Raw genomic sequence first — 14,431 nt, forward strand, 5'->3', positions numbered from 1 at the left:
GGCTCAGGGCGGCCGCGGCCACCTGAGGGGCTGCCTTCTCACCCACTGCTGCTGGGACGCTGACCGCGGGCTTCGTGCCTTCAAGCGACCCTGTGGACCCCTCAACGGACCCTGCGGTCCCTGGAGGTCGGGGCTCCACGATGAGGCTCGGGGCCAAAGCTGAGGAGGGGGCAGGGCTGGCTCCTCCTGGGGGCTCCCCCTGCACCGCCCAGCCCCGGGGTGCTCCCCACATTCTTGGCCGAGGCCCCACCGCCCCAGTGTTGCCGGGCTCACTTCTCCCTCTGCCCCCCTCTCTCGAGGACCCCTGTGGTACCCTTGGGACCCCCGGATGATCGAGGACACTGGCCCGTCCCCAGGCCCTTGCTCGCACCCAAATAGCGCACACCGTGTGCCCGCCCGGTGCCCTCACGTCCCTGCGTGCCTGTCACACCTGCCAAGAGAAAGAAGAGAAAAAGGGCAGGAGCGTGCAGCCCGGTGGAGAGGGGTGGCCTGGGGTCCAAGGACAGGCTGATGCCCGCTCACAGCCGCCGGCCTCGCGGCACCTGGGGGCTGCGGGTCCCCTGGGTACGGGAACAGGGTCCACCCCGGCCTCTGCCTCGTCAGGGTGGCAGCCGCCAGGCCGGGTCCATGGTGGCCGTCTGACTGGGCCCCTCTCCCCCAGGGTACCGAGAAGGCTTTCTCTGGAAGCGCGGCCGGGACAACGGGCAGTTCTTAAGCCGGAAGTTTGTGCTGACGGAACGCGAGGGGGCCCTCAAGTATTTCAACAGAAGTGACGTGAGTTGGGCACAGGGCCAAGGGCAGCAGCCGGGCCTCCCACCCGGGGCCTGGGGCGGCTGGACACTAGCCCCTGGACGGTGGTGCCACTTCCTTGGCTGCCCTTGTGCCCTTCCCGGGAAATGAGCTGCCCTCTCCCGTGGGGACCCGCCGGCCCCCGTGGGGACCCCTCCACCCACCCCGGTCACAGCCACTCCCTGTGCTGTGGGTGATCCTGGGGCACAGAGGTGGCAAGCCCTCCCCTGGCGGACACTCCCAGGCCTGTGAGGGACAGAGGGGACCGGCACCCTGCAAGCACGCCAGGGTGACCCCGGGTGCTGCAGGCAGTGCGTGGGGAGGCGCCGGGGGTCCCAGTGTGGCGGGGCAGCTGGCCGAGCCCCACCCACCCCCGGAGCAGACTGGCTCCAGGTCAGAACGTGACCCTGTGATGCAGTGACCACGGCAGCTCGTGGCCCTCAGGCCCGCCGCCTCTGCCAGAGGGTGCCACACGGCAGTCCGCCGGCCCCCAGTGCAAGGAGAGGAGAGAGGCTGGGCTGGCAGGATGGGAGCAGGAGGTGGGGCCCGGCCGCGAGCAGGGCGGACCAGATGGGGCAGAGGAGGGGTCAGCCTACATGTTGAGCGCGTGCCTTGTCATCCCCCAGGAAGGGATGCTGTTACCTTAGACTTAGACCAGGGAGCCTAGGCCCAAAGAGGGTAAGTAACTTGCTCAAAGCCACGCGGGACAGCAGGTGTGTGGCCGGCATCCGGAGCCCACCCTGCCTGCTCCCTTGACCTTGGAGACTCCCTGCCAGCCCAGCGCTGAGGCCGGGCCTTGCTTCCCAGGCCAAGGAGCCCAAGGCCATCATGAAGATCGAGCATCTGAACGCCACCTTCCAGCCGGCCAAGATAGGTCACCCACACGGCCTGCAGGTCACCTACCTGAAAGACAACAGTACTCGAAACATCTTCGTCTACCACGAGGACGGCAAGGTGGGTGCACGGTGGGGTGGTGGCGGCTGGACCACCCCCACTGTCTCAGGAGAACCCAGCGGACCCCCAGGGTGGCAGGCACAGGGCCAAGGGGCCACCAGACCACCCTCCCATGGCTGCAGTGGGGAGCCAGCCGGGCCCTTGGGGAGGGGGCCTAGAAGCCTTGTGAAGAGACAAGGGTGGCAGCTGGCTGGCAGAGTGCTGCACCCCACCCTGTGGCCATCGCCCCTGTGTCCCCACCCAGCGAGGGTGGGAGGAACCCCAAGCAACCCCCTCAAAGTCTGTCCATAGGCGTTCTCTCTATATTCTGGATATTAATCCCCTATCAGATAGGTGATTTGCAAATATTCTCTGCCATTCTGTGGACTGCCTGTTACTTGGTGGACGGTCTTTTGATGCACAAAATTTTTAAAGTTTCATTTAGTTGAATTCGTCTGTTTTTCTTTGGTTGCGTGTGTCTTTTGGTGTCACATGCAAGAAATCATTGCCAAGTCCGATGTCGTGAAGTTTTTGCCCCGTGTTTTCTTGTAAGAGCTTTATTGTTTTAGGACTTACACTGAGGTCCTTGATTCATTTTGAGTTAATTGGGTCAGGGTCCAGCTTCATTGTTTTTGTTTGTTTTTTAAATTTTATTTATTTTCTTCCTTTCTTTTTTTGGCTGCATTTGGTCTTAGTTGTGGCGTGTGGGATCTTTCATTGCAGCGCGCGGGCTCTTCGTTGTGGAGCATGGGCTTCTCTCTAGCTGTGGCGCGCGGGCTCCAGGGCGCGTGGGCTCTCATTGAAGCATGCAAGCTCAGTAGTTGTGGTGCACAGGCTTAGTTGCCCTGAGACAGGGGATCTCAGTTCCCTGACCAGGGATCAAACCCGCGTCCCCTGCATTGGAAGGCGGATTCTTTACCACTGGACCACCAGGGAAGTCCCAGGTCCAGCTTCGTTCTCTGGTGTGTGGATTTTCAGTTTTCCCAGCACCATTTGTTTAAAAGACTGTCCTCTCCCCATTGAATGGTCTTGGTACTGTCATCAAAAATCATTTGACTGAATGTGTAAGAGTTCATTTCTGGGCTTCCTATTCTAGTCCATTGGTCTGTATGTCTGTTTTTTTGTTTGTTTGTTTGTTTTTTTGTTTTGTTTTGTTTTTTTTTTGCAGTACGCGGGCCTCTCACTGTTGTGACCTCTCCCGTTGTGGAGCACACGTTCCAGACGTGCAGGCTCAGCGGCCATGGCTCACGGGCCCAGCCGCTCCGCGGCATGTGGGATCTTCCCGGACCGGGGCACGAACCCGAGTCCCCTGCATCGCCAGGCAGACTCTCAACCACTGCGCCACCAGGGAAGCCCTGTATGTCTGTTTTTATAACAGGACCATACTGGGTTTTTTTGTTTGCTTTTTAAAATTTTATTGAAGTATGGTTGACTTAAAATGTCGTGTTAATTTCTGCTACACGGCAAAGTGATTTGGTTATACATATATATATTATTTTTCATATTCCTTTCCATTATGGTTTATCACTGGATGTTGAATATAGTTCACTGTGCTATGTGGTAGGACCTTGTTGTTTATCCATTCTATATATAATAGTTTGCAAAAAAAAAAAAAAAAGGTTGTATTTGCTAATGCCAAACTCCCAATCCATCCCTCCCCCACTCCCCTCCCCCTTGGCAACCACAAGTGTGTTCTCTATGTCTCTGAGTCTTTTTCTGTTTCATAAAAGTTCATTTGTGTCTTACTTTAGATTCCACATATGTGATATCAAATGGTATTTGTCTTTCTCTTTCTGACTTATTTGACTTAATCTCTAGGTCCATCCATGTTGCTGCAAATGGCATTATTTCATTCTTTTTTATGGCTGAGTAATATCCCATTGGATATATGTACTGTATCTTCTTTATCCATTCCTCTGTCATTGGACACTTAGGTTGCTTCCATGTCTTGGCTATTGTGAATAGTGCTGCAATGACCACTGGGGTGCTACATGCACCCAGTGCTACATGCACTCCATAGTTTTCAATAGTGGCTGCATCAATTCAGATTCCCACCAATGGTGTAAAAGAGTTCCTTTTCTCCAAACCCTCTCCACTATTTACTGTTTGTAGAATTTTTGAGGATGGTCATTCTGACCAGTGTGAGGTGGTATCTTGTAGTTTTGATTCGCATTTCTCTAATAATTAGTGATGCTGAGCATCTCTTCATGTGCCTCTTGCCCACCTATATGTCTTCTTTGGAGAAATGTCTATTTAGGTCTTCTGCCCAGTGTTCGATTGGGTTGTTTGGTTTTTTGTTACTGAGTTGTAGGAGCTGTGTGTATATTTTGGAAATTAAACGCTTGTTGGTCACATCACTTGTAAATAATTTTCTCCCAATCCGTAGGTTGTCCTTTCATTTTGTTTATGGTTTCCGTTGCTGTACAAAAGCTTGTAAGTTTGATTAGGTCCCATTTGTTTATTTTTGTTTTTATTTCTATTGCCTTGGGAGACTGACCTAAGAAAACATTGGTACGATTTACATCAGAGAATGTTTTGCCTATGTTCTTTTCTAGGAGTTTTATGGTGTCATGTCTTATAAGTCTTTAAGCCATTTGGAGTTTATTTTTGTGTATGGTATCAGGGAGTGTTCTAATTTCATAGATTTACATGCAACTGTCCACCTTTCCCAGGACCATTTGTTGAAGAGACTGTCCTTCCCCCATTGTATATTCTTGCCTCCTTTGTCGAAGGTTAATTGACTATATAGGTGTGTGGGTTTATTTCTGGGCTCTCTTTTTAAAAAAAAAATATGTGGCGCGTGGGCTCCTTGTTGTGGCACATGGGCTCTCTAGTTGCAGCATGCGGGCTCTCTAGTTGTGGCCTGCATGCTCAGTAGTTGCAGCGGGCGGGCGAGCTTAGTTGTCCCGCGTGGCATGTGGGATCTTAGTTCCCCGACCAGGGATCAAACCCGCGTCCCCTGCATTGGAAGGTGGATTCTTAACCACTGGACCACCAGGGAAGTCCCCTGGGCTGTCTTTTCTGTTCCACCAATCCATATGTCTGTTTTTGTGCCAGTACCATGCTGTTTTGATTACTGCAGCTTTACAGTACTGTCTGAAGTCTGGGAGGGTTTTGCCTCCAGCTTTGTTCTTTTTCCTTCAGGATATCTGTGGCAATTCTGGGTCTTTTATGAGGACCATACTCTTTTGATTACTGTGGCTTTGTAATCAAAAGTGAATTCCTCCAGTTTTGTTCTTCCTTTTTAGGATTGTTCTGGCTGTCTGAATTCCCTTGAGACTCCATATGAATTTTGTCAAATGCATTTTCTGCATCGAGATGATCATGTAGTTTTTCCCCCCTTTATTCTGTTAATATGGTGTATTACACTGATCGATTTTCATGTATTGAACTGTTCTTGCATTCCAGGAATAACTCTCACTTGGTCATGGTGTATAATCCTTAAATAAGCTGCTGAATTCAGTTTGCTAGTATATCGTTGAGGATTTCTGCACCAGTGTTCATAAGGTATATTGGTCTGTAGTTTTCTTTTCTTGTAGTGACTTTGTCTGGCTTTGATACCTGGGTTATTCTAGCCTCACAGATGAGTTAGGAAGGGTTCCCTCCTCTTTGATTTTTTGGAAAGCTTGAAAAGGACTGGTATCAGTTCTTCTTTAAACGTTTGATAGAATTTACCAGTGAAGCCATGAGGTCCAGGGCTTTTCTTTGTGGAGAGACTTTTGATACTGATTCAGTCTCCTTACCAGTTACAGGTCTTTTCAGATTATCTGTCCTTTTCATGACTTAGTCTTGGTAGGTTTTGTGTTTCTAAGAGATTATCCAGTTTCATCCAGGTTATCTAATTTGTTGGTATACAGTTGTTCATAGTACTCTCTTATAATCCTTTCTATTTCTGTACAATTAGTAGTAATGTACCCACTTTAATTTCTGATTTTAGTAATTTGTCTTTTTTTTTCTTAGTCCATCTAGCTAAAGTTTTTTCAATTCTGTCTTTTGAAAGAACCAACTTTTGTTTACATTTATTTTCTCTATTGTTTTTCTGTTCTCTATTTCATTGATCTCTAATCTTTTTTTCCTTCTTTCCTTTAGCTTAGGGTTTAGTTTGTTCTTCTTTTTCTAGTACCTTAAGTTGTAAAGTTAGGCTGCTGATTTGGTATCTTTCTTGTTTTTCAATGTCAGCATTTATAGCTATATATTTCCCCCTTAGCACTGCTTTTGCTGCATTCCGTAAGTTTTGGTATGTTGTGGTTTCATTTTGATGTACCTCTAAATATTTTCTAATTTCCATTGTGATTTCTTCTTTGATCTGTTGGTTTTTTACCTTCCACAATTTTGTGAGTCTCCTGGAGAAAGGATATAGTTGGGTGATGTGCTTATAGCCATTCTGCCAAACTCTGTCTTTTGATTTTGGGAGTTTAATACATTTACATTTACAGTAATTAGTGATGAGGAGGGACTCACTTCTATCATTGTGCTATTTGTTTTCTGTATGCCCTGTAGATTTTTTGTCCCTCATTTCCTGCATTCCTGTCTTATTTTGTGTTTATTTTTTGTAATGAAATGTTTAAGTTCTTTCTTATTTCTTTTTGTATATATTCTATCACTGTTTTCTTTGGGGTTACCATGGGGATAACATTTAACATACTAAAGTTAAAACATTCTAAACTGAATATATAGCAGCTTTTTGAATGTTTTTTCAATAGTATAAAATTCTACTATTTTAGCTTCATCCCCACTGCTTTTGGTTGTTGATGTTACAAAATTACATCTTTGTACAATGAGTGATCAAAAAAAACCCCAAAAAACAAACAAACCAAAAAACCCCCTACTAATTATTTAAAATGCACTATCTCCTAAAGTATGTAAAACACAAGGTTTGGAGTCACAACCCAAACTTACAGTAATACTAGCTTTTACATTAATTTTTTTTTTGCTTTATCCTTAAAAGCATTAGTCTCTTAAATCATGTGGATAACAAAAAGCACAGTTACAAACCATTGTTACAGTAATACTGGCTTTTATAATAGCCCATGTGTTTACCTTTATTGAGATCTTTGTTTCTCCACAAGGTTTTGACGTACTGTCTAGTGTTCCTTCATTTCACCTGGACTCCCTGAGCATTTCTTTCTTGTTTTTTTTTTAAAACATTACCTTTAATCTCTCCTCTTTTTAAAATATTTATTGATTTATTTTTGGCTGTGTTGGGTCTTCATTGCAGTGCACAGGCTTCTCACTGGGTGACTTCACTTGTGGATCATGGGCTCTAGGCACACGGGCTTCAGTAGTTGTGGCACACGGGCTCAGCAGTTCTGGCTCATGGGCTCTAGAGTGCAGGCACAGTAGTTGTGGTGCACAGGTTTGGTTGCTCCATGGCATGTGGGATCTTCCTGGACCAGGGCTCAAACCGTGTCCCCTTCATTGGCAGGCAGATTCCCAACCACAGCACCAGCAGGGAAGCCCTAGGATTCTTTATTGAGAGGGTTTTGTTTTTTCCTCCTTTGAATATATTGGCTAGCTGTCTTGTGCCTCCAGCATTTCTGATGAGGTCTACTCATAGTCTATTTGAGGATCCCTTATATGTGACAAGTCATTTCTCTCTTGCTGCTTTCAAGATTCTTTGTCTTTTCAAAGTTTGATTATAAACGTTTCTCAGAGTGGACCTCTTTTGAGTTCATCTTCAACTTGGAGTTTGTTGAGCTTCTTAGATGTTTATATTCATGTCCTTCATCAAACTTGTGAAGTTTTCAGCTATTATTTCCTCAAATATTCTCTCCACCCCTTTCTCTCTTTCTTCTCCTTGTGAGACTCCCACAGTGCATATGTCAGTCTCTTGGTGGTGTCCCACAGGTCTCTTAGGCCCTACTTGCTTTTCTTCAATCTTTTTTTCTGTTTCTCAGCCTTGATAATTTCCATTTTCCTCTGAAGTTGATTCTTTCTTCTGCCTTTGAATTTGTCTAGTGAAATTTTCATTTCCATGATTGTACTTTTAGTTTCAGAATTTCTGGTTTCTTTTTAGGTTTTCCCTTTATTGTTATTTCCATTTTGTTTATGCATTTTCTTGACTTTCTCCAAATATTCTTTTCTTTGAGCATATTTAAGACCATGTTTTAAAGTCTTTGTCTAGTATATCTGCCATTAAGTCTTCTCAGTGACAGATTCCGTTGATTTTTCTTTTGAAAAGGCCATTTTCTGCTTCTTTGTGTGCCTTGTGATTTTTTTGTTGAATGCTGGACATTTGATTCTGATAATGTGGTAACTCTGGAAATCAGATTCTCCCCTTTCCCCAAGGCTATTTATTTATTTATTTAGCTAGCTAGCTCTTGCTTTTGGGCTTTTTGTTTTATTTGTTGGAGCTGTGTCTGTGCCGAGGATCAGCGTGAGGTGTAAACTTAACTTCTGCTCACGTTTTCTTCCGAGCCTTTCCCTGGTCATGTGTGGTCACTTCGTAATTTCCCCTGTATATGCAGCTGTTTCTTAATGTCCTAGTCTTTGATGTCTGGCTCCCAAAGGGGGAAAACCAAAAGTGAAGGGGAGAAAGCGGGTGCTCGCACTTTAAATCTTTGGGAGGTCTTGAGCTGGAGGTGGAGGGGCTGCAACAATGCCCCCCTCCTTTGTCTCCCTGTGATCAGAGCACAGATCCCTGATATGTGGAGGTCAGAGTCCCCCTTTTTCCCACCCGAGCTCCTGCAAACTCTGTGTAAGTTGCTCCAGGACACCTGCACAGCGGCCTGTCCTGGGTGGGGTTGGGTGGGGGGAGGATGGGTAGCTGCATCTGTTCTCAGAGCTGAAATTGACTGAAATTAACCACAGTGTACTCTCCAAGTCTTCCCCTGGAAGTTGTTAAGACTTCAGCAGACTTCAGAATTACAAATGGTTACATCAGTCAGATTCTGCCAGTGCCACTGTTTTCCAGGTGGGGAGACAGATTCCCAGTGCTTCCTACCCCATGTTCCCAGAATCCTCTTTTCAGCTTTTAGCTGATCCCTTGGGAATCCACATCCAGGTGCAGAACATGCTTGTGCTGCTGCCAGATGTGTCCATGTTCCCATCGCCTGGTGACTTCCCAGCACGCGGATGAGGCGCTGGCTTTCTGCAGCCCCCACCCCTCACCTCGCCCAGGCCCATGCCTCTCCCACCTCACCCGTCACCCTTACGTTGCTATTCTGTCCGCACCTGTATTCAGACTGTACGTTACCATGACCACAAAAATGCCCTCAAGCCTTAGCACTGACTTTTCACTTCCTGCACGTGTCATTTCTCCTGCCCTTCCCCCCGGTTAACCACGTCCTCATTACTGACTCACCTCGCCACCGACTGTCCAAGTCCCTGGATATGTCCTGGGCAGCAACCAACTTCACCCTTCTGGAATCATCTCTCCTGTGGCCACATCTCGGTCCTGGGCTGATTCCATTTCCTGGAACCTGAGTCTTTCTTGGTTTACTCCCTCCTCCTGGCGGAACAAACCCTTTAGTAGCTTGCTGAGGAGGAGTGCCTTGGAGGCAAGCTTCCAGAGACCTTGCACACCTGAAAATCCTAGCTTCCGCTCGAGTTAGTTCTCCGATGACAGCCTGGGCCTGGGTCTCTTCTTCCTTCTCTGTGTTGGGAGCTCGGTGAGCCCTCCTTGCCTAGTCATTTACACCCGTGAGGTGGGGGAAGAGTTCTTGAGTTCTTTCTTTAATAATTTCCTCCTCTATTTTCTCTGTTCTCATTTTCTAGAACTGTTATTCAGATATTGGCTGTCTTAGATTGGTTCTCTCATTCTAGTCCCACTTTTTCCCTTTTTCACCGATATCTAGAAAATTTCAACTTTGTCTTGCAACTTCCCTATTGAAAGTTTTCTTCCTGCTCTCAACGTTTCAACCTTCAGAGCTCCTTTTGGGTTTCGCAGTTGCTCCTTTTTCAAAGTACATTGTTCTTGTTTCTTGATTGTAGTATCTTATCTCTGATTATTAATGTTAAATTTGAAGCTTTCTTATCCTTGAACAATGTTTATTTCTTCTGAGTGGCTGTTTCCTGTTTGTATGCTCTGTTCTCTGACTTCCATGGGAGAGATTTTCGGGGCTGGTCAGATTCTCTGGAGGAAACCTCTCCTGCCTGGTGCAGATACCTTTGAGTCCCAGCACTGAGGGAGCTGAGAGGGAACAGGAGGGGCCTCAGGCTTGGTGTGCAGTCATGTAGCTTCACTCTTTCTGGAATGGTGCCTCCCCCCCCCCCCCCGCCACACACACACACACCCTGTGCCTGGCACAACTCTCCCGAGACCCTCTCTTTCTACCCCCTGCAAAGAATAAAGCTCCATCTTCTGCCAGGGTGGCAGAGGGGCAGTCTCTTAGCCAGTTTTCCTGCTTAGAACCCCCCTCTCACTTCCAGGGGAACCTAGAGCTCTGCATTCCCAAGCCCTTTGGGGTCTGCAGTACAAACTGGGCTTGCCTCAGCTTTCCTCTGTGGCTTCCGCTTTAGCTGTCTTGGATCACCCCTCCACCTGTCTGCCAGCTCCTGGCACTCTGTGACTGTTCTCACCATCTCATGGGGTTAAGCCTCGAAAAAACAATCCCTTATGCAGTACTAACAGGTTTTGGGAGGGAAGCTGACTCAAGGAACGTGAGCAAGTCTTCAGTTTTACCCAGAAGCCTCTACCTTCACTTTCCTTGTGGGGAGGCTGAGCCCAGGGAAGGCAGAGGGTAGGTGCTGGGAGCCCAGAGGCTTTCTGCACGAGCAGTGGGCTGCTGTCCCGGCCCGAGTCCCCAGAGGGTTGTGGGCACCCGCTGTGCACCACCCCGTGCGTAGGTGCAGCTGAGCCTGTTTGACGTGGCTCTGTCCTTGGTGAGTGAGAGCAGAGTCTGGCAGGAGAGACAAAGAGTGTATCAGACGGGCGGCTAAAACCCCAACTGCGCCGAGTGCTGGGAAGAGTGAGAGAACAAGTGATGTCCCGAGGGGTGAGGACACGGTCCAGGAGGAGGAAACGGCCGTGCGTGCAAAGGCCCCATGGCTGAGACTCTGCTGAGGATGGGGGAAAGGAGAAGAGGAAGGGGTGGGGGACAGCACGTGGTGGTCCTGCTGAGGGGGCTGACCCGACCCTGCAGATGTCTGTCTATACTGGAGATGCAGTGGGGGGAGGGTGTTGCAGCCCAACTTGAATTTCTGGACGATCCCTCTGGTTTCCGTGAGTCAAGGGAGGTCCTGAGACGGGTGGGGGGCAGTGGTAGGGGCCGGTCAGGGAAGGGACCAGAGGGACTCGGTGCGCTGGAATGGGGCTGGGGGGCACCAGGCCTGAGCAGGGCTCCCTGGCAGTGCCCAGAGGGTATGTCGCAGCCTGGATTGTGTGGGCTGGGCTGGGGGTCCCGTGCGCCGAGGCAGGAGGGACAGAGCACGGAGGTGGGCAGGGAGGTGAGTGGGGCCTCAGGTGCGGCTGGAGGTGGGCGTCGGGGTGACACTGCAGGACCCAGGGGACCTGGAGACCAGGGAGGAGCACCGTCTGTCCAGGTGTCAGCAGGGAGAGCGGACGTTCGGTCCATCCAGGGTTGGGGGAGACCTCGGCCTGGGGGGAGGGATGGGGGGGAAATGGGGGAGCCTGTGGCGGGGACGAGGGGTGGGCGGGGGGCCCTGGGGCAGCGAGCATGGCAGCCAGGAGGAATGAGAGGGCACAGAAGGCCGGGGGGGTGGGCCGGCCCCAGGATGGGCGCTGGGCCTGGGGTGGGAGGGACGGGGTGGCAGCACCTGGGCTGCGACGCTTCGGCCTGGGGAGCCGGCCCCCTGCGCCCCCCCGTGCGGCCAGGGCCGGCCTCCGGGAACAGCTCTGCCCTCCTTCCCTCGGTGGCGGTGGCGGGGAGGTGGCAGCTCTGGGTGGGTTTATAAATAGATGGGCCTCCCTCTAGGCTAGAGATAGCAGGTCATAAAGGTGGAACGATCTGAGAGGAGAAGAGACCGCCCGGTGCCCGAAGCAGCATCAGGGCTTGGGGGCAGCTTGGACGGCAGCCCCGCACCCGCTGTCCCTGCCTGTCCTGAGGTGGCTGTCGGTGGCGCGGCCCGCTCCTGCTGCCTGGGCGTCCGGCCGCGCTGGCCCTGAGGCCTGGCGCCCCCGCGGTGGAGCCTTCCCTGTCCTCCCCGGCCACCCCGGGTGTGTCCCCCGAGCAGGCCCAGGCGCTGAGGGATGGGGCGGGTGTGCAGGAGCCCTGGGGCCACAGCCCACACCCAGCCTCTGACCCCCAGGAGATGGTGGACTGGTTCAACGCGCTCCGTGCTGCTCGATTCCACTACCTGCAGGTGGCCTTCCCAGGGGCCAGCGACGCAGACGTGAGTGGCTGCTGCTGCTACCTTCGACCCGGGTCGGGGGCCACGCGCCCCAGGCTGGGACGGGATTGGGAGCTGACCCAGGGCCCACGTGGACACCCCCCCCCCGAGACCCCCCGCTGCTGACTGGCCTGAGGCCCCTGGAGACCACAGTAGTTCTGCTTCGTTCCGGGGTGTTTTAGCTTCGCTGGGAGGGGGAGGGGGGGAAAGGGCGGGACGGGAGGGGGCAGCTGGGGAGGGGCTCCCAGGGCCCAGCCCAAGTGGTTCTGCCCTAGCTGGTGCCGAAGCTGTCCAGGAACTACCTTCAGGAAGGCTACATGGAGAAGACGGGGCCCAAGGTGGGTCTGACCTGCAACCCCAGATGCCCGGGCCGCACTCTGAGGTCATATCCTGGGGGGGGGCATGCCAGCAGCGCCAGCCAGTGACACTCGCCACCCCCCTCCCCCAGTGCTTTGTGAGAGCGCGGGCTCCACTGGCTCGGGGCTCTGGGTCCAGCCCCAGCCAGCTCTGAGCCCTGCCCTGGCCCCGCCCCACCACGTGTCCCTGTGCACCACCAGGTCCCTGCCACGTGGGAGATGGGGGCAGACACGGGGGACTCGGATCCCAGGACCCAGGTGGTCCCACAGCCCAGCTAGGGCCCCGCGGGCATGCGCGGAAGGACAGTGGACGTGCCGGCGGCCCTGCCCTGGGGGAGGGGGGGCAGGCAGTGGGGGCAGTGCCTGCCTCGGGCCGACCAGTGGCGCCCTCGACCCCCAGCAGACGGAAGGCTTCCGCAAGCGCTGGTTCACCATGGACGACCGGCGGCTCATGTACTTCAAGGACCCCCTGGTAAGGATGGGCTGCGCCCCAGAGCCCCCGTGGTGTGGACGTACCCTCCTGGGTCACCCGCCTGCCTGGGAGGCACCGACCAGCATTTGCTGGGTGAGCTGGAGATGACGGGCCCGGCTGGCGAGGAGGGGCCGGGCCTGGGGGCCGCACGCGGCTCTGAGCGGCGCTCAGCCCAGTCCCCCCAACCAGGACGCCTTTGCCCGCGGGGAGGTCTTCATCGGCAGCAGGGAGAGCGGCTACACGGTGCTGGATGGGCTCCCGCCGTCTACCCAGGGCCACCACTGGCCGCACGGCATCACCATCGTCACGCCAGAGCGCCGGTTCCTACTAGCCTGCGAAACGGAGTCGGAGCAGCGGGCGTGGATGGAGGCCTTCCGGAAGGTGGTTGACAGGCCCATGCTGCCCCAGGAGTACGCAGGTGAGGTGGGCGGGACGGCCTGGGGCCCCAGTCCCATGGCCCCAAGCGGCCCTGACCGGTTGGGACCCTGTCCCTTTTCCAGTGGAAGCCCACTTCAAGCACAAACCCTAGCACGAGACGGTCCTGGAGGCCTGAGGACTCTGGACTCGCCAGACGTGGCAGGTGAGGTGGTGGCAGTGGCCGGCGGAAGGAGGGACTCGGCAGCCCCCAACGTGGCCAGGTGGGGCCTGAGCTTGAGCCGCTAGGACCCGTTTCTCTGGAACGCCGCTGGGAGCCGGCCCGGCCCGACCCGACCCGGCCCCGCCGGGCCGCTGCCCCCGGTGTGACGCCCACGGCCCCCCACTCACCTCCCTGCCCGCCAGACCACCTCCTCTGAGGCCCCCCAGCTGCCGCCCCCCACCTCCGCGGGACCCCACCCCTGACCAGGAGGCTGGGCTGCGGCGACAGAGGGCCCGCCTGCATGCCCCCACCCCGCCGTGTCCCCTCACTCCCCCCAACCTCCAACAAGTATTTATTAACATCCGCTGTCAGCTGTGGGGTCCCGGGGGCTGGAGTGGCAGACAGGGCCCTGGCTCCCTCAGCAAGCCGACCTGCATGTCCGCGGGGGTCCCGGGAGCCAGAGGCCCTGACGGCTGGAGCCCCCCGGGCCTGGGCCACAGGGCTGGCTGCACCCACCCCCGCCCCCAGCCCGGGTCCTTCCCACACCGGCTCCGGACTCAGCGCTGACACGACCTGCCCTCCGCCTGCCCTCACGGTCTGTGAACCCTTGGAGGATGGAGGCCCGGGCCGGGTCGCTGCCCGGACCCCAGCATGCCACTCGCGGTGGTTACCACCACCGTGCCTCTCCCCGGGTGCCCTGGGGGGATGGGTGACATCTGTGAGAACATACCTGGGGGAGGAGGTGAGGGAGGGAAGGAACCCTGTGTGGTGGTGAACTTGGGGGCAGGACGTGCATGGGGGTCCCGTCTCCCCAGGAAATCAGTGTGTAGTTGAGGGTGTCACCTGCTGGGTGTATGTGGGTGGCGTCCTGTGTGGCTGAGACGTGCTCCCAGGGGAGCTCTGGTCCAGCTGTTGGGACCAGGAGAGGGGCCCTGAGCCAGGGTGTCCCCCCCCATGTCACATCTTGGAATAAAGTGGGGGCTCTGGGCCCCCAGGAGGACCTGCCAGGAGAGG

The 14,431-nt window shown here is 53.5% G+C and overlaps 1 protein-coding gene across 1 annotated transcript in view; it reads left to right on the plus strand.

The window, feature by feature from the left end:
* The window catches only part of ADAP1 (ArfGAP with dual PH domains 1), a 66,438-nt gene extending 52,975 nt beyond the window's left edge, over nt 1-13,463 (plus strand). Inside the window, exons 5-11 of the mRNA XM_081256406.1 lie at nt 662-774; nt 1,597-1,743; nt 11,932-12,015; nt 12,288-12,350; nt 12,769-12,840; nt 13,030-13,258; nt 13,341-13,463. Coding sequence (XP_081112532.1) covers nt 662-774; nt 1,597-1,743; nt 11,932-12,015; nt 12,288-12,350; nt 12,769-12,840; nt 13,030-13,258; nt 13,341-13,369 — 737 coding nt within the window. The 3' untranslated portion in view covers nt 13,370-13,463. The remainder of the gene's footprint in view (nt 1-661; nt 775-1,596; nt 1,744-11,931; nt 12,016-12,287; nt 12,351-12,768; nt 12,841-13,029; nt 13,259-13,340) is intronic.
* Nucleotides 13,464-14,431: the final 968 nt, after the last annotated feature.

Source organism: Mesoplodon bidens (assembly GCF_964165515.1).
Source record: "Mesoplodon bidens genome assembly, chromosome: 15".
Lineage (NCBI taxonomy): Eukaryota > Metazoa > Chordata > Mammalia > Artiodactyla > Ziphiidae > Mesoplodon > Mesoplodon bidens.